The sequence below is a fragment of the Saccopteryx bilineata genome, chromosome 3, assembly GCF_036850765.1.
Source record: "Saccopteryx bilineata isolate mSacBil1 chromosome 3, mSacBil1_pri_phased_curated, whole genome shotgun sequence".
Lineage (NCBI taxonomy): Eukaryota > Metazoa > Chordata > Mammalia > Chiroptera > Emballonuridae > Saccopteryx > Saccopteryx bilineata.
Window position 1 is genome coordinate 306,863,840 of NC_089492.1, and position 26,034 is coordinate 306,889,873.

Below are 26,034 nucleotides of genomic sequence, written 5' to 3' on the forward strand. Positions count from 1 at the left end.
GGTTAACATAGCACCCAGGTGTCAGGAGCCCAATTCTGAAACACATCTCCATACACCATATTGTGTGTTCACACCCCAAAATCCAGTTATTGTGGGTGGAGGGGAGAGAAGCTGGGTAAGGGAGAGGAAGAAATAAAGGAGAAAAAAGGACAAATTATAAGGGGAGACTCATGGACATGGACAGCAGTGTAGTGATTCCTATGGAGGGGACAGAGGGCATAGGAAGGGTAATTGGTGAATTTTCCCCCTTTTTAAGGATGAATAATATTCTGGTGTATGTATACACCACATTTTCTTTATCCGTTCACCTGTCCATTTCCACAATCTGGCTGTTGTTAATAGCGCTGCAGTGAACACGGGAGCACTCATATCTTCTTGAGATTCTGATTTCAATTCTTTTAAATAACTATCCAGAAGTGAGATTGCTGGATCATAATTTTAATTTTTTGAGGAACCTCCATACTGTTTCTACAGCTACCGCCCCATTTTCGCATTCCCACCAACAGTGCACGAGGTTCTTACCAGCACTTGTTGTCTTTTGTGTATTTTTTATAGCAGTCATCTTAACACGTGTGAAGTGACATCTCATTATGGTTTTGATTTGCATTTCCTTGATGATGAGTGCTATTGAGCATTTTTTTTATACAGATACATGACGTGGACAAGTCTTACAAACACAATGTTGGAGGAAATAAAAAGACATAAAAGAATGCACATAAAGTTTTGTTCAGATATAAAAATATTTCATCTTAATAGCCACTTGTATGTCTTCTTCCAAGAGAGGTCTAGTCCAGTCCTTCTCCATTTTTAAATTGGGTTATTAGGTTTTTTATTCTTGAATTGTAGGTGTTGCTTTTACACTTTGGAGATTAACTCCTTATCAGATGTATGGTTTGCAAATACTTTCTCCCAATCCATAGATTGTTTTTCACTCTGTTGATTGTTTCCTTTGCTGTGCAGAAGCTTTTAGTTTGATGCAGTCCCACTTGTGCTTTGTTTTATTTTTATTTTGTTGCCTGGGCTTTGGTGTCATAGCCATAAAATCATTGTCACGACCAGCGTCATGAAGGTCTTCCTTATGTGTTCTTGTAGGAGTTTTACAGCATCAGGTCTTACGTCTAAGTCTGCAATCCGTTCTGAATTGGTTTGTGTGTGTGGTGTAAGAAAAGGGTCCGTCTTCATTCTTTGTATGAGAATATCCAGTTTCCCCAGCACCATTGCTGTAGGGACTGCCCCTCCCCCACTGTGTATTCTTGGTGCCAGTAATATAAGATCTGAACATGAGGGGAATTGGGGAGAACTGTACCTGGGAATTCTGAGTACTATTTTTGCAACTTTTCAAAACACTAAAAGTAATGCAACATGAAGAGTTAAAACTGTATAGTTGTCTTGTTTTAATATCCTAACATCAGGGTGTGGGAACAATTATTTATCAGCACTTTTAGCTCTTGTTCTTCTCTTAGTTCTCATACTGAATAGATACTAAATAGTTCTGATGCTCACTTGGCCAGTAAAAGATCTTAGTGACAGTAAGATTGCCACCAAGTCATTAAGCTTTCCTTCCTTACTAATAGATACTGACTAAGGGAACGATTACTTCCTCAGGAAGATTTGGTCGAAAGTGATGATGTCATTTCACTAAATTGTACTGCAAACTGAGTCTTTGCTTCCTCAACACTTCATGAAGTAGATAGAGGATTGTTGCCCTCAGCTATAGTTTTTGTGAAGTAAAACATATGTGAAGATTAACAGACCAAGTGTATTCATACATACATTATAAATTTAAAATAAACACTCTTATTGTCATACATGTCAAGAAATGAAATATACACAACATTTCAGTATCTTCTCCAGCGACTTTCCCAACAGTAACTACTGCATCGCTCCAGAAGTCAGTGCACAACATCAAATATTTTTATAATCTTGCCTTCAGTCTTCTTTTTAGTGCTGTCACTTATGTATTTTCTTTTTTTATGGAACAAGACTTTGTGTGTTCTTTTGTGTCTTCTTATTTTCCCCAACATTATGTTTGGGAGAGTTGTCCATGTTGTCATGTAGCGATAGTTTCTTTTCATTGCTGCATAGTATTCCATTGTGTGGATGTACCACCTTTATTTATCCATCTGACCCCAAGTGGACACTTGGGTTGCTTCCAGATTGGGGGCATGACAAGAAAGGTTGCCCCCAGTTGTGAACAGTCTTGCCCATGCATCCGGTGTAACTGTGCACAAGTATCTCTGGGGTAGCAGTTCTCAAACTTTTTTATCTCAGAACGCTTTCACACTATTTAAAAAGAAAAAAGGTATTGAGTGCCCAACAAACTTTTGCTTTGCAGGTTATATCTATCTATATTTGCCTTCTTAGAAATTAAAACTCAAAATGTCAAATATTTATGCATTAATTCATTTAAAATAACATTTAAAATTACATGTTAACACATATTCTGAAAACAAAAATAAAATCATGAAAAGAGTACCATTGTTTTTACATTTATTGAAATTTTTTTAAAATCTAACTTCATGAAACAGATTGTGGGACTTTTCAGCTTCTATTACATGTCAGCCAATTTCTTATAGTAAATCACTTTCTATGTATCTATACCACAGCAATTGCTAACCTTTTTCATCTAGTGACACACATAAACTAATTGCTAAGATTCTGTGGCACACCAAAGAAAGTATTATATTTTCGCCATTGTGACAAAAAGATTGGTATAATTTTGATTTATGCACACTACATAGCTATTGTTGTGTTAGCTATTGTCATTTTTTATATTTTATAATTTATATATTTTTTTAATTTTCTTTTTTCTTTTTTTTTTTCTGAAGTTGGAAACAGGAAGACAGACAGACAGACTCCCTCATGCGCTGACCGGGATCCACCCGGCATGCCGACCAGGGGGCAATGCTCTGCCCATCTGGGGCGTCGCTCTGTTGCAACCAGAGCCATTCTAGTGCCTGAGGCAGAGGCCACAGAGCCATCCTCAGCACCAGGGCCAACTTTGCTCCAATGGAGCCTTGGCTGAGGGAGGGAAAGAGAGAGACAGAGAGGAAGGAGAGGGGGAGGGGTGGAGAAGCAGATGAGCGCTTCTCCTGTGTGCCCTGGCCAGGAATTGAACCTGGGATGCCTGCACGCCAAGCCGATGCTCTACCACTGAGCCAATCGGCCAGGGCCTTTATATTTTATAATTAAAAAAAAAAGATTGCTTGTTTTAAAATTGCTGTGAAACACAGCTTGAAATTTGATCTGCCACATCTTACTGATTCTGTTTCTCTACACAACCCTGACCCAGGCACCGTCCTCCAGGCTGCAACTCTCACAGGTTCAGGCCCCTCCCCCACCCTTGCCCCATCAGGTCTGGGAGTGGTAATGGTTTCTCACTGTTGCTTGTCCCAGGATCCCTCAAGGTATCTTACTAGACCTCTTAGTCCTGCCCCTCGGTAACTCCTCCCTCCATTAGTCACCTGTAATCAGTCTCCTGACTGTGCCCTCAGTCTCCTGCTGACACACCTGTGCGTGTACCATCCCCTTGCTCTGTGGGTCTCAGACCTTCTAGCTGAGATCATCTGCCTTGTGCCACTGAAGCACCCTCCTTCGGGCAGGATCTAAGTTTGCTCTGCCATTTGCCACCTCTCCAGTTTGGCACCACTTTATTTCCTATTTCCCTCATTCCAGGAGACTTTGAAAACTGCCTCTCATCTTAGTAACCAGAATAAGCATCTCCTCATCGTCCAAAAGCAGCAGGGAGTGTACTGCTTATTGATCTCCGTTCTAAACATCAGCAAATGTCAGCATGGAGATTCCTCACTAGCTTGTCACATGTTTCATGATTTTATACAGACTGTTTAATATCTTCTTGGGCACTTTTAATGGTTTTCAGCATGAGAGTTGATCTAACTACCATAACCTGCCATTACCAAAAATAAGAAAGTACTGCCCTTTCTTATATTGTTTCTCAGATTTTTGCAGGCACTTGCTGTTCTATATAATCAGGAAGAAGCTGTCTTTGAATTCTGAATGAGAACTAAGACAATTGAACAAAACCAGTGAATTTCAAGATACCTGTATTATATTAGTCATCTATTACTACATAACAAATTATCCCCCAAGCTAAGTAGCTTAAAACAACACACTGTCATCATCTCATAGTGTCTGTGGGTCAGAAATTCGAGCAGGGCTCATTGTGGTCTGTGTCACAGCTTCTAAACAGGCTGTGATCAAGGTATTGGGGCAAGGGCTGCAGCCTCATCTGAAGACCCAACTGGGGGATGACCCACATTGAAGCTCATTCATTGGTTTGCCCAACATTCTGTTTCTCACAAGACTTTGGAATGAAGGCCTCCATTTCTGACTAGCTGTTGGGAAGAGGATACCCTGTATTTCATGCTACATTACCTTTTCTAAAATGACAGCTTCCAGTACACCCACTTCATTAAATTGTAGAAGCTGAAAAAGCAATAGACAGAGTTTGCTAGCAAGACGTAAGTCCAGGTTCTATGTAATTAATCTTGGACATGATGTGACATCTGACAACTTTTGCCATATCCTATTGGTGATAAGCAAGTCATTAGGCCCAGTGCACACTCAATGGGAGTTGGATGATACAAGAGAATGAATATCAGAAAGTGGAGAGTTTTGGGAGCCATCCTGGGAGGCTGCCTACACTACAAACGTGATGTCTGGATTCCCATCTCTACCTCAGCTGTGAAGAGCTACGCACTGGTTCCAGCACATAGCAGGAGCAGAGTGATAGCACGTAGCAGGAGCAGAGTGAAAGCAACATTATGTACCATATACCTCCTCTCTGACAACCCCCAACAGGTTGGTTTGACTTCTTCTTCAGTAAGTTCCTCAGATAAACTAAACACTGTCTCTGCAAACAACTCCCAGTTGTCAGTAATTCCTGACAAGTTCCTATTGTCATCTGCAGAGGACACTGTCAAATTCCTATCCTTTTCTTGTTGTTATGCAAGTGGCCCTTTGAACATGGAAACACTTTTTTTGCCATTTTGTTTGAATAGCTCGTATGAATACAGTTCCAAAGCTTTTGTAATGTCACAAGTTCGATGTTGGCTGAAGAAGAATGATGAAAGTGTAGCTCACCATCTTTCTGCTTATGGCCATTAATTGTTTTTCTTGATACTGAGCTGTAATTACTCTTGAACACACAACTAAAGAGTGTGAATAAATAGAAATATGTCATTTCTAATTCACACATACTATTGGCCACTCTGTCCCATTATGAATGACAACTACTGATTCTCCATTCTGCATACATTTCATAAGCCATAGTCACTATGTTGTTAACTATGTGTAAGACCCAGCCATGTCTGAGCAAGCTAGTAAAAACACAGATAAATTCCTTATAAATCAGATAAAGAGACACGTGATGGCTTCTTCATGGCCAAATGTTTTGTGTAAAAAATACAAAAGAAGCATATAAAATAATTCTGTACAGAGTTTAATATCATCCAGAATAATTTTTGAAAACATGTTTATAAAAAGAAAACCTCAGGGATAAAAACTAGGGCAAATATTGAAAAGCATTCATCTTCCCCTTCTGAAAATGGTTGAGCCAGAACTGTTCTGTACAGAATGGAAAACTGGGAGACAGAGAAGTGGAGTGAATCATTTGATGACAATGCCTTAGGAAGCACTGAAGCCTGCATTTTAGCCAACGCCCCTGAAATTCAGTCACCTGTCTTCTGTGCCCTGCCTGGGGACGCTCACACAGGAGTTAATGTTGATATTGTCACAAGGTCTCCGCCTGCTGCATCAGTTACTCCGGACTTCTTCCCCCAGGGAGGCTGTGATGCCTGCGGCCAGACCGAGCTCTGAGCGACACTTCACTTGCTGGTCTTCTTGATCTCTGAGTACACATGCGTACTTTTGGCCTCCTGGTCCTGAGGCTTCTGTGGCTTCAGCCTGTGAAAGCTGAGGTTCGCGTAGTGTAGCTCCTGCTGCTCCCCTGATGGAGGGGCGTCCCCATCGAGTGATGCTTGGTCTGGGGGCCTGTGTGGCCCAGACTTTTGCTGGGAATCCTGAGTGAAGGGGAGAGAAGGTGTCAGAGAATCAGGCAGACATGGTCCGGAGGGGAACTTAAGCTGATGGAACACTTTTTCATTCATCATCTTACTCCACACATATTTCTCATGAACTCAGCTACTCACACATTCATTTAAAATATTGTAATAGTGCAATTGATTAGACCATATTGAGAGCTTATTAATCACATTTCTGCCTCAAAGAAACAATATAAATGATACCCTTTTTATCCCCATTTACAGATAGGGAAATCAGTGAGGAGAGGGGATGTACTATTCCCAGAATGGGGACAATGTACCAGTTATGGTACATTGTACTCAGCAGAGGGAGGTGGGCTCAGTGGTCAGCAGCGTGGGCAGGAGGCTGACCATGGGCTCCGGGAGATGGAGAGGGAAGTCAGCTCCCAGCTGACTGTCCGGCTGACCAAAGAGGGTCGGGTTCGGGGAGATGCTGAGGAGCTCAGTCTGGACTCATTGAACGGACATGCCCCACCCCCCACACTGCATGAGAAGACACCCCACCACTCACCCAGGTGGCTGTGCCCACGACAGGGTCCTCACCATCCCTGACCTGGGGTCTCCCGGCTGCTGGCTTCCTGCGGGCTCTCACTCTAAGGGAAGAAGTCAGCAGCCAGAGTGGCTCAGGCACAGGTGGGCAGCGGCCCCCACTCCCTGACAAGACGACTGAGGCACCCAGACCCTGGGACCAGACTCGGAGACCCTTCTGACATGCAAGTGAGTATCTATCCTCGTGGGTGATCAGGCATTTGTCAAAGACTGAATTTTCATCACAAAAGAACACATTTACACACAGAAAATTGTACATGAGTGATCATAACAGTGTTATTCGTGATTATCAAAAAGTAGAAATAGTCCAAATGTTCATCAATGAATGAACCAACAAATAAAATGTGCCCCATCCCTATCATAGAATTTTATTTGGAAATAAAAAGAAAGTACTGACACAGGACCCTTGACAATACCATGCTCTGTGAAAGAAGTCAGTCACAAAGGACCATGTACTGTATGAGTCCATTCACATGAACTGTGCAGAACGGAAAGTTGCTAAGACAAGAAATAATAGGTCAGTTGTTTCAAGGTTTGGGAGGCCGGAGGATGGAGGCAAGGTGACAGTTAAGGGATGTGGGGTTCTGTTTGGTTTTGTTTTTCTTTTTTTCTTTCATTCTGGTTGAATGGAAACGTTTCAAAATTGATTGTGGTGATGGGTGCACAACTCTGTGACTGAACTAAACTATGCCTAATTGTACACTATAAGTACATGGGGATTTCAATAAAGTTATTATTCCCACCTCCCCAACCCACAGATATTGCCCTCTGCGTGTAACAGCTCTGGGTTAGTGGGACTGAGTTATCTCTCCTCTTTTCCCTACAACACAGCTCCCTGTATCCCCGGGACACAGACTTACATGTAAAGGAACAGGAGACACAAGCACAGGGACAGCAGGGCCATGACACCAGCACCTCCAAGAGCCGCAGGAACCACTCCTGCCTGGGACACGGACTTCCCTGCAGAAGAGAGGGCGTGAGACCACCCACCACAGGACTCAGTCTCTTGTACCCCAACTCCTTGCAGAACCCACAATAGGTTCTGTTCCTGCAGGAGATGGAAGGCCCTGTCCTAGCAATCACCCCTGTCCAGGCCCGGCCCCGCCCCCAGCTCCATTTTCTCTGTGACCCACTCCTCTCTGTAAGCCTGTCCCCCATTAGAACCCCTGCTCTGGCAGCAGCAGGACAGCGGCGCTCTGGGCCCCGTGGACATTGCTGGCCTCGCAGCTGAGTCTGAGGCTAGCGCTGAGCTCCTGGCTGAGGCTCAGGGAGCTGTTGGCCCAGGGCCCCGCTGAGCGGGAGGTGACCCTGCAGGAGGCATTGCTGTGGTTCCCCTCCAGCAGCCCCGCCCCCAGCCGCCAGCGCAGGGAGGGGGCCGGCTGGGCTCCGGAGGAGCAGCTGCAGTGCAGACCCTGGTCCTCCCAGGAGCAGGAGGGGCCCAGCAGCTGCGGGGGGTCTGTGAGGAAGGAGGAGAAAGGTCAGCGGTGCCTCTGCCCTTCCAGGACCCAGGTGACCTGCACCCAAGTGTCCCCACACTCACAGAGCACGGAGAGGCTGAGAGACAGAGTCTGGGAGCCCAGCGGGTGCCGAGCCCGGCAGGAGAACTCCCCTTCTTCCGCAGTCCCCACGCGGGGCAGCTCCAGGGTCGCGGTGCTGGAGATGGGGGTGGGGTTCAGGGCTGGGGACCCCCGGAACCAGCTCAGCTCTGCAGGGGGGTTGCTGTCAGCCTCACAGAGCAGCCGCACAGCCTCACCCTCCGGGATGGGCAGAGAGAAGGTTGTTTGCAGAATCTTGATGGCTTTGGGGAGAGAAATGCAGAGAGAGATAGAGAGAGGTGTGAAACACACATGCATGCTCCCACCCAGAAGAAGTGAGGGAGGAAGGGTGATGATTTTTCATCCATTCCCACCCCATATCAGGTTTTATTCAAACTAGAATTTTCTTCTCTGCTCCATGGATGACCCAGGGGCAGTTACCTGTCCCAGAGAGGTGAGGTTATTTCTTACCTGTGACATTTCTGAAGGAGATGCCTATGGTGAGGTTCCGGGGGGCATCTGGGACAGAAAGACATGGCCCTGCTTCAGAGGGAAGGAGTGGATGGAAGTCACCCTGAACCCAAGGAGGGTGTTGGGAACCAGGAAGGTGGGGTTGCTGTCCTCTGGCCTCTTCCTCACCTGTACTCAGAACCGTGAACAAGTGTCCCCTAGATCAGCCTCACACACACCTCTCACACACAGGTGCACACAACAGCCACACTACCACCAGGGACCCAGCCATCCCTCAGACACTCACAGAAGACATTGAGCCAGATGGTTCTCTGTGTGATCACTGAAGACCCTGTGCATTTCACCTGACAGGTGAGACTGGTGCCATGGTCCTGGGGCCTCGGGGTGAGGGTGAGCACCGAGGAGGAAGGGAATTTTGGATTCAGCGATTCAAGAGCATCCCCCTCCCAGGAGAAGGTGAGACATCTTTCACCTTCGCAGTCCCCTGGCAGGCTGCAGGTCAGCTGTGTGGGGCGGCCGGCCTCCAGAGGCTCCGGAATATGGATGTCGGGTTTGTCTGTCAGGGCTGAGGAGGAGAGAGGGAGACACTTGAACCACTGCATTGGGAGACCCAGCGTGTGACCCTAAAAGGGACTCATGACTTAAGCCCAAGCCAACCCTGGGTCATGTGCCTCTCATGCCCTCCCTGGGCCCAAGGCCAGGATCAAAGACTGTCCAGGGTTCCGGTTCCTGTTCTTAGACCGGATCCCAATTCCTTGGGTCCTACTTGGGCCCTTCTCCTACCTGTCACCTGCAATTTCAGCATCCTCTGTCTGTAATTATATCTCACATCACTTCCTCTCTCCACTCGGAAGAAGTAGGTTCCTGTGTCACAGATCCTGGCGTCTCTGATGCTCAGGGAACAGTTGTTGGTCTTGGGGTCCGCGAGGAGGAAACGGTCCTGGAACTCTTTCTTCACAAGTTTATTTGGGTTATTTGTGGCCACAGGATCATCTTGGGCTGTGTTGTCCCCATGTCGGTACCAGTAGGTGTAGAGTGTGCCAGAGGAATACCACCGACTCCCCAAGTAGGAGAAGGAGCAGGGCACGTGGATGCTCAGACCCTCCTGCACCCTCACCAATCTCTGCACTTGGAATTTATAGCCTGGCTGCTGCTGCAGGGACCCTGTTGGGACAAGAGGCTCAGCTACAGCACCCACCCCTCCCCCACTCGCCCACCTCCTCTCCCTGGGCCCACTCACCCCCCCCACAGCAGGGGCAGCAGCAGCAGGGGCACCATGTCAGCATGTGGCAGGGCAGAGCGGGTCCAGATCCCTGTGTCAGGGAGGGAAATGCTGAGCTGTGAGTAGGGGTAGAGGACGCCCCAGCAGGAGCCCCGGGTGACAGGGCTGCAGTCAGGTCTGGAAGGGGAACTTGGGCTCCACAGGCGGGTGATGGGAGGGTGCAGTGGGAACTAGGAATCATCCTTCTCCCCTCCCCACCCGACCCTGCAGGTGGATGTACGGAGGCCCCAGAGGTTTAGGGGATCATCAAGATGTGAATCTGAAATTTATCACCTTATAGATGATGTTTAAGTCAAGACTGAGGTCACCCAGGGGGCCTTCAGAGTCAGAGCTGGTTCTGTTGACACAGGGGGACTCACCCTCCTGCTGACACTAGTTTAAGTTCTGGCAAACATTAATTTTTTAAAAGATTTTATTAATTGATTTCACAGAGGGGAGTGGGGACGAGAAGTACTTGCTTCAGTCTAGCTGTTCATTGGTTACTTCTCATATGTGCCTTGACCAGCAAGCCCGAGTTTGAACCAGTGACCTCAGCGCTCGAGGTTGGGGCTGTATCCACTGTGCCTCAACAGCAGGGAAGGTAAATGGTCATTTTAAAATATGTTTAGACCACAGTGATGCTGGCAAAAAAGAAAGGAATTTAGACCCAACTCCAGAGGAGGGTGGAGCCCAGGGGGAAAGATGAGTGTTAAAGCCCTTTGCTCTGGGGGTTTTGGCAGGTGTGGGATGCACAAGCATTGGTCCTCCAGGGTCTGAGGGTCTGTGGGACAGTGACAGCACACAGACCCTCTCTAAATGGGGTGTGTGAAGGGTCATCTTGCCCCATTGGGCGGAGACATCAAAAGCTAGACCTCAGCACCTCAGCACAGCAGCACGTTTGCCACCGTCAAGCTCAGGAAACCATCTTCAGGACCCTCACATGCTCAGTGCCTTTGGAAAGCCCCAGCAAGGGCTCCAGTGATGTGTGGGAATCACCTGCAATCCTGCTGCTCTTTTATGAAGGAAGGAAACTTGAGAAATGTTTTCCCAAATTTGACAAAGGTGTGAAACAGTTCAGACCTCCCAGTATGAAGTTGTGTGAATGAAAGAAAGTTTCTGAAACTATACAGGAGAAAGAGAAATGTCAATCAAACGTGAAGTAGGAAATACTGAGTGTTCTTCTAGTCTTTATATTATATAATTATTATATGATAGTAACAATAGTTATTAATAGAATACTAACATGTATTACTGTATGACAGAATTATTCTCCCATAAAGAGGCCATCAGAGAGCATCAGTCAGCACCGTGGACCATGTGCTGGGCAGGTGTCAGACTTGGGTGCCACACGGCCAGTAACATAGTCTGTCATTTCTCTGAATTGCCTTATATTGTGATTCTCAGCAGTCCAGCTTTTGTGCCTTCATGTACCACATTTTGTATGTTTTTGAATCAGTGATCTCGACACTTGTATAAACATCAGTCTCTAGAAAACCTTTGTCCACCCCTGCAGCAGGGAGCAGGTGAAGGAGAGGTCCCCAGAGCCACCAGCCCCCACCCCGGACTCCTCACGTACTGCAGAGAAGACTGTCTTGTGCAAGCAAAGGACTAAAGACAGCAGGACTCCCATGGTTGTGTCCCCACAGTGCACATCAATCACTGAGCAGTCTAGCAAATCTCAAGCTGGAATGATAAAAAAGACAAGAAATATTAAGTCTTGGCAAGAACGTTCAGAAAAGGGAACCCTCTTGCTTTGTGGCTGTAAATGTGATTTCGGGAAAACACTATGTAAATCTGTGTGGCAGTTCCTCAAAATTAAAAATAGAGCCTCCTGAGATCCAGTAATTTCACTTCTGGGAATTTACTTGGAGAAAATGAAAACAGTAACTTGAGGGGACATGTGTACCCCTATGTTCACAGCAGGGTTGTTTAAACTAGTCAAGACGTGGAAGCAACCTGTCTGTCAATGAGCGAGTGGATGGAGAAAATGTGGTGTATGTAAACAATGGCATATTTCGGTGACGTATAAAAGAACAACATGGTCCATCTATATTGTCTTATAAACTGGTTACAGCTTTTGGTATTATATTTAGGTCTTTAATACACTTTGAGTTAATTTTTGGATAGAAGAAAATGACTTTGTGATGAAAACCTAAAATTGCCTGAAAGAAAAAGAAGTGTGAGTATAATTTTTCAAAATATTCATTATTTAAATACTGTATGTTCTCATTTACATGTGACTCTAAAAAAGCTGAACTCACAGAGATTGTAGACTGGTGGGTGCCAGGGGCTGGGGGTGAGGAATGAGGAGATGGTGCTCAGGGGCACAAACCTTCAGCTACAAGATGAATAATTCCTGCAGGTGTCACGTACAGCATGATGACTGCACTGAACAGTGTTGTATTATGTACTTGAGAGAGGCTAAGGGAGTGTGTCTTTAATGTTATAACCATAACAACGGTAATGATGTGAGGGGATGAAAGTATTAGCTAACCTTATTGTGCTGATCACTTCACTATAAATATGCATATCAAATATGCACATTGTGCACCTTAAATTTACATGCTTTATATCTCAATAATATCTCAATACATCTGGAAAGAATATCATTGTTTGCATCCAAGTAACTATAATATTTTGTAAAGTATATTTTTTATATATATATATATATATCAGATATATGTTCATCACTGCACTATTCACAGTGGCCAAGATGTGGATACAACCAAAGTGTCCTTCAATAGATGATTGGATAAAGAAGATGTGGTACATATATACAATGGCATACTACTCAGTCATAAGAAATGATGACATATTGCATGTACGACAAAGTGGATGGACCTTAAGAACATTATACTGAAAAAATCAGAAAAAGCTAAGAACTATGTGATTTCACACTTAGGTGTGATATAACACTGAGACTCATGGACATAAATGAAGGTGAGTTGTTACCAGGGGAGGGTGTTGTGAGGGAGGGGGTCAGAGGGACAAGTGTAAGGTAGTGGGGAGTGACTTGACTTTCGGTGGTGGGTACACAGCATAATCAAGAGTTCAGATGCTATAGACATGTTCACCTGAAACCTGTGTACTCTTATTGATCAATGTCTTCTGTTAAATATAATTTTCTAAATAAAACTAACTAAATAAATAAAGTTACTAAATTGTAAAATAAAAAAGATAAATGACAAAAATGAAAGGATAGATAGATTTGTTTTAAGTGTTGAAATTGTTTTTATTATTTAAGAATAGTTAAAAATATCAAAGGAAGAAGAATGGCAATACATTAAGAATGTATATTTTAAATAACTAGACAAGTACTAAATAAAAGCTCGCATAAACAAAAATAGAGAAGAATGGATAAATAAAAGTCATTGAATTTATTTTAAATGACAAATAAAGAAGTTTAAGTATAAAAAAAGAAAGAAAAAAACAGGACAAAATGAGAACAACAAATAGGATTGAGTTACATCCAATTATATCAGTAATTACATTATCTGTATAAAGAAAAGCAATCCAAACAGCAGACAGATGGCCAGACTGGATTTTCAAAAAGGAACATAGCAGCGTTATTCACAGTTGTCAAAAGCTGAAAACGAGCCAAATGTCCTTCAGGAGCCAATGGTTATAGAAACGTGGTGCCTGAGGTTGGCTGGAAAGTGTAACTAACAGGAAACAGCACAAGGGGGCGTCTGGGAGGATGGAATGATTCTGTATTCTAACCTCAGAGCTGGTGATTACACAAGTCTATATGTTTCTTAAATTCACGGGAACATACAACAAAAAACTAAATTGTCCTATATGATCATTTCAAATAAAATGAATCAATGGAAATATATGATAAGCTTTATAAGATACAGGAATATAGAAAAATGTCATAATTGGCACAACGAGGGCACCACGTGAGTTACCGACCGCCCCTCCCCCCAGCCGTCATCTTGTCCTTGGTGCTCCGGGTCCTCCTGACAAAGGAGCAGGTGGAGGTGCGTTTCCCCTCACCTGCCTCAGTCTGGACACACGTCCACCTGAGCTGCCCGCCCACCTCTCCTCTGTCCAGCCTCAGCTCCGCCCCTCCCTTCTTCCTGGGAGCCGGACCTGGTCATCACGGGGGGTCAGAAGGGTCGGCACGTGGAGTTTGGTGGTGGAAGCACCATGTGCACATATATAAACATTCATCTGGTTCAACTCTTGTTTTTGCATATTTTGCTCAATTTGCATTAGACATCAAAACACACACACACACACACACACACACACACAGACATAACAAGGAATGAACAAAAAACCCTGAGGTGAAACAGCTTCAACAGAAAAGAACAGATGCTTCAGATGTCAGATGACATAATTTGCTTCAAGAACACTCCCCCAGACACGAAACAGTAACGTCTATTTTTATGTTGTATTACTTAGTAAAATGTTTATTTATACTTAAATGTTGCAACGTCTACACTGACAGGGCAGTTTGGGGGACCAGAAACTCAGGTGCCAAACAGGAAAGTTCTGGAAAATGATAGGAAAAGACCCTGAGTTCAGCACCTCCATGGAGGATGGAGAGGGAGGAGCAGAAGAATGGGGGTGGGCGGGACCAGCACACACACAGGACAAGTCCAGTGGGAGAGACACAGGCAGAAACAAGGGGAAGTCAGTGGGAGGGTATTAGTTATTTTCTGGTTTCTGTATCTTATGATGCTTTCACACCATAATCAGCTTTGAGGCCAAGGAAAGACAGCTCCATCCAGCGCGAGCCAGTTCTCAGAGACAGACAAGACCTCTGCCAGGAACAGCCTTTCAGATGCAAACCAACCCACCCAGAGCCCATGGTCCCCAGACACCCCGCCTGCCCTAAATCTCCCAGGACCTGGGACCAGACACACAGAGACCTCCCCACAGGCCCGAACCCCAGATTTATTCATCCCAGCTGATCCTAAATGATCACGCTGCCTCCCCTTGTATTTCCCATGGAAACCCCAATAAAGGCTCTGGCTGGGCTCCCCACACCTGAGTCTGATTTCTGAGGGGCCCTGGCTTCCCCAAGGTGCTTCCTGGTGCAATGGATCCTCTTCTCAGGAAATAAAAGTAATACAATCTTCTTTCAATGACATTGACTCTCCTTCTTGTCATTCCAACATTTTCACAAAATAAATCCCAATGGTACAATTGAGATAGGTGAGTCTACAGTTTCCAGGAAGAAGGTGACATTAAAATCTCACAACTGTCACTCTAGCATTCCTGTTCACACATCAGGCCTGTCTTTACAAAAAAAGTATCAGTCAGGATGTCGGCCTTGTTGTCTGGGGACCTCCACACCTGCAGAAACAATAGGGATCTCAGCTCGCAGACCGGCCATGTTAGCGCTAACACCAGGCAGGGCAGGACCACTCAGCCTCACCTGGAACTAAGAGCCAATCAGAAACTTCTCTGTAGAGACAGACAGACCTGCTCACCTGGTGCAGTAGAGCCAGGTGAGGCCACAGAGGAGGAGGAAGCCAGCCCCCATGAGGGCCCCTCTGATCAGGGTGAGGACCAGGGGCCAGGAGCCCTGCTGCTCCTCAGTCACACAGCTGCGGGGAGGGGGGCTTCCCGGGGAAGAGCAGAGGAGGGTAACTTTGTGTCCCCAGGTCTCAGGCCCACCGACAACCCCAACACCTGACCAGGGAACTCACTCTGCACAGAGAGGCTGAGGAAACATGCTGGGAGCCCAGCGGGTGCTGAGCCCGGCAGGAGAACTCCCCTTTTTCCGCAGTCCCCACGCGGGGCAGCTGCAGGGTCGTGGTGCTGGAGTTGGGGGTGGTGTTCAGGGCTGGGGACCCCCGGAACCAGCTCAGCTCTGCAGGGGGGTTGCTGTCAGCCTCACAGAGCAGCCGCACAGCCTCACCCTCTAGGACAGGCAGGGAGCAGGTGTTTTGCAGAATTCTGAAGGCTTTAGAGAGAGAAATGAGAGAGAGAGAGAGAGAGAGAGAGAGAGAGAGGAGAGGAGAGGTGTGGAACCCAGATCAGGCACCCTCCCCCAAGAGGAGAGGGAGGGAGGGTGATTATTTTCATTCTTGCCCTTCCCACATCTGATCCCATTCAAACTTGGGTTCCCCCCTCTGCTTCATGGCTGACCAGGGGCTGGTCTCAGCCCCAGAGGGGCGAGGTTCTTTCCTACCTGTGACATTTCTGATGGAGATGTGTATGGAGAAGGTCCATGGAGCATCTAGGACAGAAAGACATGGCCCTGCCTCAGACGGGAGCAGTGGATGGAAGTCACCCTGAACCCAAGGAGGGCTGGTAGGAATTCATGCACGAGTGTTCTCAGCTTAGTTGAGCCTCCTCTACACACACACACACACACACACACAAACACACACACACACACACACACTCACACATGCACGGGCACCTGCACTACCCCCAAGGACCCAGTAATCCCTCCGACACTCACAGGAAACATTGAGCTGAAAGCTTCCCTGCCTGGTCACCTGAGAACCTTGGTGTTTCACACAGCACGTGACATTGGTGCCATGGTCCTGGGGTCTCAGGGTGAAGGTAAGCACTGAAGAATGGAGGGTCTGAGGGTTCCGCGAGTCAGGACCTTCCCCAAACCAGGAGAAGGTGAGAGGGCGTCCCCCTCACAGGCCCCCAGCAGAAGGCAGGTCAGTTCTGTGGGGTGACCCAACTCCAGAGATTCCCGAATCTGGATTTGGGGTTCCACTGTCAGGGCTGAAAAGAAGAGAGAAAGTCGCTTGGGTTCCTTGAGGTGGGGAGTCAGAGTGTGACCCTGAGAGGGACCCGAGCCTCAGGGCCCCAGCTCACTCCAGGTCTTGTTTCATCAGAAAACCCAGGACCCAGGACCTGTACAGGAAATGTCCCAATGTCCTGTTCCCATTCTAACTCTGGGTCCCATGTCTCAGGGTCCTCTCCTGGGCCCCTCCAGTACCTGTCACCTGCAAACTCAGCTTTTTATCTTGGAAACTGTATTTCACATCATCTCCTCTCTCCACTCGGAGTAAGTAGGTCCCTCTGTCACTCATCCTGGCGTCTCTGATGCTCAGGGAACAGTCGTTGTTCCTGGGGTCCGCGAGGAGGAATTGGCCCTGGGTCTCTCTCATCACTGATTTATTTGAGTTATTTGTGGCCCCAAGATTATAGTTATGTGACCAGTCCCGACACTGGGTACCAGTGGGTGTAGAGTTTGTCAGAGGATGACCACAAACTGCACGGGTGGGAGAAGGAGCAGAGCACGTGGACACACAGACCCTCCTGCACCGTCACTGATTCCTGGACTCGGAGCTCATAGCCTGGATGCTCCTGCAGGGACCCTGTGGGGACACAGAGACTCAGCCTCAGTGTCCGCCCCTCCCCCACCCGCCCACTTCCCCTCCCTGGGCTCGCTCGCCCCCCACAGCAGGGGCGGCAGCAGCAGGGGCACCATGGCTGCATCTGACAGGGCAGAGTGGGTCCAGGTCTCTGTGTCAGGGAGGGAAATGCTGAGCTGTGGGGAGGGGTAGAGGACGCCCCAGCAGGAACCCCGGGTGACAGGGCTGCAGTCAGGTCTGGAAGGGGAACTTGGGCTCCACAGGCGGGTGATGGGAGGGTGCAGTGGGGACTAGGAATCATCCTTCTCCCCTCCCCACCCGACCCTGCAGGTGGATGTACCAAGGCCCCAGAGGTTGAGAGGATCATCAAGATGTGAATCTGAAACTGCTCCCCTTACTGATGATGTTTAAGTCAAGAAGGAGGTCACCCAGGGGGCCATCAGACTCATAGCGGGTTCTGGTGACACAGGGGGACCCACCGTCCAGCTGACATCACTTAAAGTTCTGGCAAACATTTTTTTAAAGATTTTATTAATTGATTTCACAGAGGGGAGTGGGGACGAGAAGTAGTTGCTTCAGTCTAGCTGTTCATTGGTTACTTCTCCTATGTGTCTTGACCAGCAAGCCCAGAATTCGAACCGGTGACCTCAGTGCTCCAGGTTGGCGCTCTATCCATTGTGCCTTCAACATCAGGCAAGGCAAACGGTAATTTTTAAAGCTCTTTAGACCACAGAAATGCTGGTAAGAAAGAAAAAAGTTTAGACCCAACTCCAGTAGAGGGAAAAGCCTGGGGAAAAGATGAGTTTAAAGCCCTTTGCTCTGGGGGTTTTGGTGGACATGGGACGCACAAGTGTTGGTCCTGCCGGGTTTGAGGGTGTGTGGGAGAGCAACGGTGCACAGGCCCCCTCTAAATGGGGTGTGTGAAGGGTAATCTTACCCCATTGGGTGTGGACCTCAAAAGCTGAAACTTAGCACAGCAGTGAACTTGCTGCTTTGAAGCTCCAGAAACTCTATCTTCAAGGTCCTTATGTGCTCAGTCTCTTTGCAAAGCCTCACCAAAGGATAGAAACTTTTATTTATTTATTATTTATTTATTTATTTTATGACAGAGACAGAGACAGTCAGAGAGAGGTACAGATGGGGACAGACAGACAGGAAGGGAGAGAAATGAGAAATATCAATTCTTTGTTGTGGCTCCTTAGTTGTTCATTGATTGATTTCTCATATGTGCCTTGACTGGGGGCTACAGCAGACCGAGTGATCCTTTGCTCGAGCCAGTGACCTTGAGTTCAAGCTGGTGAGCCTTGCTCAAAGCAGATGAGCTTGCGCTCAAGCTGGCAACCTCGGGGTCTCGATCCTGGGTCCTTCACATCCCAGTCCGATGCTCTATCCACTGCACCACCACCTGGTCAGGCAGAAACTTTTATTTTATTTTACTTTTTAATGAGTGAAGTGAAGGCAGAGAGACAGACTCCTGCAGGCACCCCAACAGGGATCCACTTGGCAAGCCCACTAGGGGGTGATGCTCTGCCCATCTCCGGCCATTGCTCCATTGCTCAGCAACCAAACCATTTTTTTTAATGCCTGAGGCAGAGGCCCCAGAACCATCCTGGGCACCTGAGGCCAACATACTCAAACCAATTGAGCTATGGCTGTGAGAGGGGAAGAGAGACAGAGTAGAGAGAAGAGAGAGGGATGGGTGGAGAAGCAGATGGTGTGCTTCCCCTGTGTGCCCTGACCGGAAGCACACTGGGACATCCACACACTGGGTCGGTGCTCTACCACTGAGCCTACCAGCCAGGCACAAAAAAAAAAACAACTAGATCATAGTTTTCACAAATTTGACAAAGATGTGAACAAGTTCAGACATCACAGTGACAAGTTATGTGACTGAAAGAAAGTTTCTGAAACTATACAATAGAAAAAGGAATGTCAACCAACCATGCTGAAGGAAATACTGAATTCTTTTCCTGTTCCTATATTATATAAATATATTATTATGATGATTAATAATATTTATTAATATAGTATTAACACTTATTACTATTTGACAGAGTTAATTTCCTTTAAAGAGTCAATCAGCAAGTATCCACCCAAACTGTGGGGACCATGTGTTAGTCAGGTGAGCCGGACAGATGTGCCATACAGCTAAAAAGTAGCCTATAATCTTTCTGAATTGTCTGACATTTTGGTTTTCAGAATTTCAGCTTTTGAGACTATGAGACATGTTTTGTATTTCACAGAAAGTTTATATGTGTCACACTTTGTATATATTATGAAGCAGTGATCTCAATATTTATTTAAATATCAGGCGCAACAAAACCTTGTCTGTCCCTGCTGCCGTGAGGAGGGGAACAAGAGATACCCAGCTCTACCCCTTACCCAGCCGGACTCCTCACATATTGCAAAGAAAATTGTGTTGTGCACGCAAAAGACTAAACAAAGCAAGGTTCTAGCCCTGGATGGTTGGCCCAGTGATACAGCATTAACCAACATGTGGAAGTCCCAGGATCAATTCCCAGTCAGGGCACACAGGAGAAGCAGCCATCTTCTTCTCCACCCCTCCCCCTTCTCCTTCTCTCTCTCCCCCTCTCTCCTTCCCTCTCCTGCAGCTATGGCTCACTCTAGCAAGTTGGCCCCAAGCATTGAGGATGGCATGAAGGCCTCATCTCAGGTGCTAAAATAGCTCAGTTGTCAAGCATCAGAACAATAGCCCCAGATAAGCAGAGCATCACCCGGTAGGTGATGCTTGCCAGGTGGATCTGGTCAGGGCACATGCAAGAGTCTGTCTTTCTGCCTCCGGCCTCTCGCTTAATAATAATAAAAAGCAGGATTTCTATAGTTGTGCCCCCACAACTTACATTACTGAGCAGTGTAGCAGATCTCAAGCTGGGATGATAAAAAGGATAAGAAATAATTAATGTTGGCAAGAATGTTCAGAAACAGGAACCCTCTTACACTACTGGTGGGAATGTAAACTGGGGCAGCACCTATGCAAATCAGTGGGGCAGTTCCTCAAATTTAAAAATAGAGCTGCCATATGATCCAGCAACTCCACTACTGGGTATTTATTTGAAGAAAAGGAAAACAGTAACTTGAAAACACACATCACTCCCATGTTCACTGCAGTGCTGTTTACAATAACCAAGATGTGGAGGCAATCCTAGTGTCCATTGATAAATGAATAGAAGAAGAAAATGTGGTGTATGTACAATGGAATATTATTCTTCCATATAAACAAAGAAATCCTGCTATTTGCAAGAACATGATGGGACCATGAGAGCATTATGCTATGTGAGGTAAATGAGACACAGAAAGACAAATACCATATGATCTCACTTGTATCTGTAATCTGTTAAAAAAAAAATTGAACTCACAGATACAGAGAACATATTAGTGGTTGTCAGAGGCAGAGGGAGGTAATGGAAAAATGGGTGAGGGTGGTCAAAGGTAGAAGTTTCCAGTTATAAACTTATTAAATTATGAGGACATAAAATATAAGTTATGAAGACATAATATATAGCATGGTGACTACAGTTAATAATAGTAGGATTAATACTATTAACAATAACACTATATCTATAATACTGCATGCTATATTTGAAAATATTTAAGAGTTTATATAGTTAAGAGAGAAAATTGTTAAAAGTTCTCATCACAAGAAAAGAAACTCTATGTGTAACTCTGTGACATTATAGATGTTGTTAGACGATATTGTGGTGAGCACGTTGCTATGTATGCATACACAGAATCATCAAGTTGGACACTTGAAACTAGCACCATGTTATGTCAGGTATCTCTCAATCACAGATCTGTAAACTCAGCCTTGTACTAGGATTAGATCAGACTTCCAGGCAGTGTTCCCTTCCTGCTCCATTTGTGTTCAAACATCAGAAGAACAAATTCCTTACATTAACTCCCTGCTGCTGAAGTATATAGTAGGGCTTCTGTGCTCTGATAGACCCTTGCATGATTATATCTCAAGAAATGAAACAGTGAGCACTGGGGGATTTTAAATGCCTTCATGATAAACTCACAGCCAACTAGGAATAAAGAGGAATTTCCCTAATGAGACAGGGGAAGTCTTCAGCAAACATCATACCTAATGCAGTAGCATTGCGTTCTAGTCTAGTAAGATAATAGTAAATAAAAGCTATGAAAACTGAAGAGAAAACAAAATGTATTTCTTCATAAATGATTGTTTATATCAATATTTTAAAAATTCACGAGTATATACAGATATATTTTGGGGAAAATAAGAGTTAGTAAGGTTGCTAGAGACAATATCAAGTTACAAAAATTAAATGCATTTCTGTATCACAGTAACACACCAAAAATAGGATTTAATTAACAATAAAAGATGCCATAGGTGGTAGCATCAAAAATTATGATATACCTGGAATACATTCAGAGATGTACATATCAAAAATATAATATGTACTTCCTCTATGGAGGAAATTGCAAATTTGTGTGAAAGGACATTCAAGATGTAAGTAAATAAAAATATGCATATTAATGGATATAAAAGCAATGTCATGTAAAATTCTAGCCCCATTCTACCAGCTGACCTTGAGAAAGATACTGCTATTGTAAAATTTGTACTAAAGCATGCTTTTCGAAATCGAGGCAATGCAATCATGGGGAAGAACAATGTATAGGCATGCTCACAGGAGAACCAGGTGAAGGGGTTTCAGGCAGGGACTTTGGCATCAACATGTTCAAGGGAATAGACACTAAAAGGCAATGTCACAGTCAAACCGAGAGGCACACACAAAAAAGCAGGCAGGATGGAGTGACCAGTAGCAGACTTACCCTCCTGTTGTGAACACCTGTCAAACCAGACAGAACATGGGAGACAGTTTGCTATGCCTTGTTATACATGGAGCTCATCCTCCTAGTTGCCAATCCTGATGACAACACCAACATCAAGCCCCCACCAGCCACCGCAGAGGGTGGCCACACAGAGCAACAGCTTCCCCTGGAACATTTGGGGAGATTCCCCTTCAGACACCCACATTGTTGGCTGGACATCCTGGCTTTTCACACTGGTGGCTGCTCTCTCGTGTCCACACACACCTGTGCTTCAGGGGAGCTGCTTCATGATGCGCCCTCTCCCTTCCCGTCCCCTCCAATGCATCACTTCCTGGCTCCTGTCACGTGGTGTAAGGTCAGGGTTTTCTAATAAATCCCCTCTTCTCAGAGTCCTCTCGTGGCTGTTCCCTGACCACACTGTCTGATGCAGCTGGGACAACTTACACAGACACTTCAGACTCTGGGTGGTGTTCTCCTCCCCCAGACATACTTCCTGTTGCCGGCAGCAGGTGGGTCACTGCGGTCCAACCAGGGATTGAGGGAATTCAAAACCCAGCTTCCTGCTTTTTCCATTTTCACTGTGCAAATTCTCATTTCATTGATTTTGAATATTTAAATTTTTTAGCCAGCTTTTCTAGATTTTTTTCCTTTATTTATTGTTTTTTTCTGAAGTGAGAAGCAGGGAGGCAGATAGACTCCCACATGTGCGTGACTAGGATCCACCCCTTATGCCTACTAGGGGGCATTGCTCTGCCTATCTGGGCCATTGCTCCATTGCAACCGGAGCCATTCTAGCACCTGAGGTGGAGTGAGGGAGCCATCCTCAGCACCCAGGCCAACTTCACTGCACTGGAGCCTTGGCTGCGATAGGGGAAGAGAGACAGAGAGAAAGGTGAGGAGGAAGGACAGAAAAGCAGATGGGCGCTTCTCCTGTGTGCCCTGGCTAGAAATCGAGTCTGGGACATCCACACACCAGGTCAATGCTAAACCGCTGAACCAACATGCCAGGGCCTAGATTATTCTTTCCCATGAGGAAGGTTTGAAAGAACATGGCAAGCCACTGCCAGAATCATGTCACTGAACTAGAGAATTTGCTGAACGTCCCTCCATGCTCTGAGTGCCTTTCCCCTAAAGCCCTAGGAGGCCACCCACTGAGGGGCTTCCCCAGAGGTCTTGTTTCTCCCCAGACCGCCTAGCCTGTCCCCAACTCATGGGACACAGCACAGGATCATTTGCTCTATGAGGGCACTAGCTTCGGGTGCAGTCTCTGTGCCTTCCTTGCCCTGGGCTCCACACACCCCACCCCCATGTCCTCATCTAGAACCCACTCCAGGGAGGACCTGCTGTGCTCACACAGAGTGAGGGTGTCCTTGTGTCCACATCTGGGCACCTCTCAAGCATGCTGAACAATTGCAGGTCTGGGGGGCCTCAGACGAGGTGGCTTTTTCTGGCCCTTTTGTCACTCATATTAGACACTGTCTGTACAGTCACTGGAGCATCCAGGGGTGGGGGCGTGGCTTTCCCAGCACCTGTAGCATGAACCAGATGTGAGTTCACTGGGGATGCTGGGATGGAGAAGGTGTAAGGATGCACAGTCCTTTCGGCATCATAACATGTGTGGTGGACCGAGGGTGACTGAGGGTGAAATCTTGCCAGTAAAGGTTGGGTGTTCTAGTCCCTACCAGGCCCTGGCATGGGTTCGCTTGTGTCCATACCCTCCCCCTGGGTCTCCAAAATATGGATATCAGGTATGTGAGTCAGCACCAGGAAGGAGAGGGATAGACCAGAGCTCAGGAAAATATACCAGGGGTCTTTCATGCCAACCCAATCCTCTCCCCGAGGCTCTGACACCACCTGTCACATTCAGAGATCATGTATTCTATTTGTGACAGTATCCCCCAAGCAGTCTTTTTCTCCCAAAGGAACAATGACCTGCTCTCCCCAAACTGGCACCTCTGTTTCTCAGGGAGCAGTCATAGGTGGGGGTTCCCAAAGAGGTGGAGTCAGCCCAGTGTCATTGGTCATCTCCTGCAGGTTTGACCTTGTCTGTGTGGGCACAGGAGGGTGATAGTGCATGTGGGCCCCTTCCTTAAATTAGAAGGTGTAGGTTGCTCTGGAGTAAAACCAACATTTCAGGATGAGAGGTCAGAGCATAGGGACACACAGGTACTTAGTCCTACGCTGCGTCCTCAATGCTCATAACTGCAGTGTCTACCCTGCATGCTTCTCTAAGTTGTACCTCAGTAGAGACCAAGAAACACATCCCATAGTCGCCTTCCCCCTACACTGTCACAGCAGGGGTGGTAGCAACAGCTTGGGCTTGGAGGGGGCAAGTCATAAACCCCTAACACCACCAAACCTGTCCCTTCTCTCGTAGGATCAGGCACAGCTGCAGGAGCAGTGGACATCTAGGGCTCTTTCTGGATTGGGCTTCCCCCAAACCTCCCCTCTATCAGGAGCCTCCATTTCCCCAGTGACAACCAGGGAAGTGAAAGCTGAGCTGTCCTCACCCCAGGTCTGGTGACAAAATGTCAGGGTGACCAATTTTCCTGCCACTCCCCACTCATGTCACCTGTCTCAGGTGTTCATCCCCACCTCCCTAAAAGAATGCACAAAGCCTGGTCTCTCTCTGTTCTCACAGAATACTCGGAACATCCCTCTGGGGGCTGCAAGATCAGGGACCAAATTCTAACTGAAACGAAATCCTGTCTCTGTTCTGCCCACAGCCCAGGCCTGGTCACCCAGGAAGCCTCAAGTAGGGATGGTTGAACTCATACTCATCACGAGGAGCCTCTTATGGTCAAAGGCCAGAACTGAGAGTTGTGATCCTGACTCCAGCCACAGACGTGACTGTGCTTGTGGGTTTCTGGTGTCTGCTTGAGTTTAGAGAGCCACTGGACTTGTGTGTGGCTCTCAGCCCATTCTCAGGGTTCCCATGAGCCCTGAACTCACACCTTTACCAGAACTGCTAATTTCTAATCAGCCCCTTCATCCTCACAAGCGCTCTCCTCTTTCTGGTATCTATTGAATTTTTCTCTCTTTACCTCACCCTCATTTCCTCCTGACCTTGCCTGGCTTGCTCTGCCCTTTAGGACATCTCTCTCCATGCTGTGGTCCACTGAGGCCACAGCCTTTCCCCATTCTGAATACTTACCGTTCATGTGGAATGAATGAAATCTTACAATATATTCATGTAACCTATCAGCTCAAGCACAAGTCACCCTGACTTCTGATACATCATTTCTTCATTTGAGCTGAATCAGGACTTGGCATGCTGCCAGGCACAGAAAAGGCTCAAGGATCATGACTTCTGTTGTCCAGAGTTCTGTGACGGTCCAAGGATGGGATTAAAAGCAAGAGCAAAATATCAACCCGCTCTTCTGAAGAGAGGAAGTGAGGGAAGGAAGGGCAGCCGTCCAACATAGAAGGTGTTATGGAGAAGTGAGGGTAGAGTCAGCCCTTAGGAGCTAGGGACCCAACGGCCTCTGAGAAATGCATTGTGTCCAATTCCCTAGGACTAGGAGTTCGGGGATGGGGGACTAAAGAGTAGTGTGTCTGCATCTCTGTCCTGAGGGACATAATATCACCAGCCTCATTCCACAGCCTCACATCCGCATCAGACAGGTCGATCAAGGCTCTGCCTCTAGGGGGCGCGCCACTCACTCTGCCAGACCTGGAGACGCCTTGTAAAAGCTTTAGAGCTGTCCTTGGTCCTGGAGCACACCTGGGCTCAACTCAGCCAAAGATTTCAATTCACAAACGCAAGGTCCTCAGACTTAGGCGGGCAGAGCACCTTATTGGAAGGGGCTTTTGAAAGACTGGTTTTCTCTTGGGAAGGAGTTAGAAGAAGACGTGAGAGTGGGCTGGGCTCATCTCCACGCTTTTCCTCTCACCCCTCTGGTGGCCTTATTCTTTCAAACTTGTGGTGCCGGCAATGTGCTCATTGTTACTGAAGGGGTGGATTCCACTTAGCATTTGCCACTGAAATGTCCCTGAAAGAGGAAGTCCTGCAATGAATTGCTCCATGTCTTGGGTATCTACCAAGCTAG

General features: G+C 46.6%; 1 protein-coding gene and 1 pseudogene across 1 annotated transcript in view; both read right to left on the reverse strand.

The window, feature by feature from the left end:
- Positions 1-5,445: 5,445 nt before the first annotated feature.
- On the reverse strand, positions 5,446-9,910 carry LOC136332078 (sialic acid-binding Ig-like lectin 5; annotated as a pseudogene).
- Positions 9,911-15,145: 5,235 nt separating this feature from the next.
- LOC136330168 (sialic acid-binding Ig-like lectin 14) overlaps positions 15,146-26,034 on the reverse strand; it is an 11,250-nt gene continuing 361 nt past the window's right edge. Inside the window, 7 exon segments of the mRNA XM_066266666.1 lie at positions 15,146-15,182; positions 15,320-15,436; positions 15,522-15,795; positions 16,300-16,488; positions 16,491-16,577; positions 16,795-17,009; positions 17,011-17,176. Of these exon segments, the coding sequence (XP_066122763.1) occupies positions 15,146-15,182; positions 15,320-15,436; positions 15,522-15,795; positions 16,300-16,488; positions 16,491-16,577; positions 16,795-17,009; positions 17,011-17,176 (1,085 nt within the window).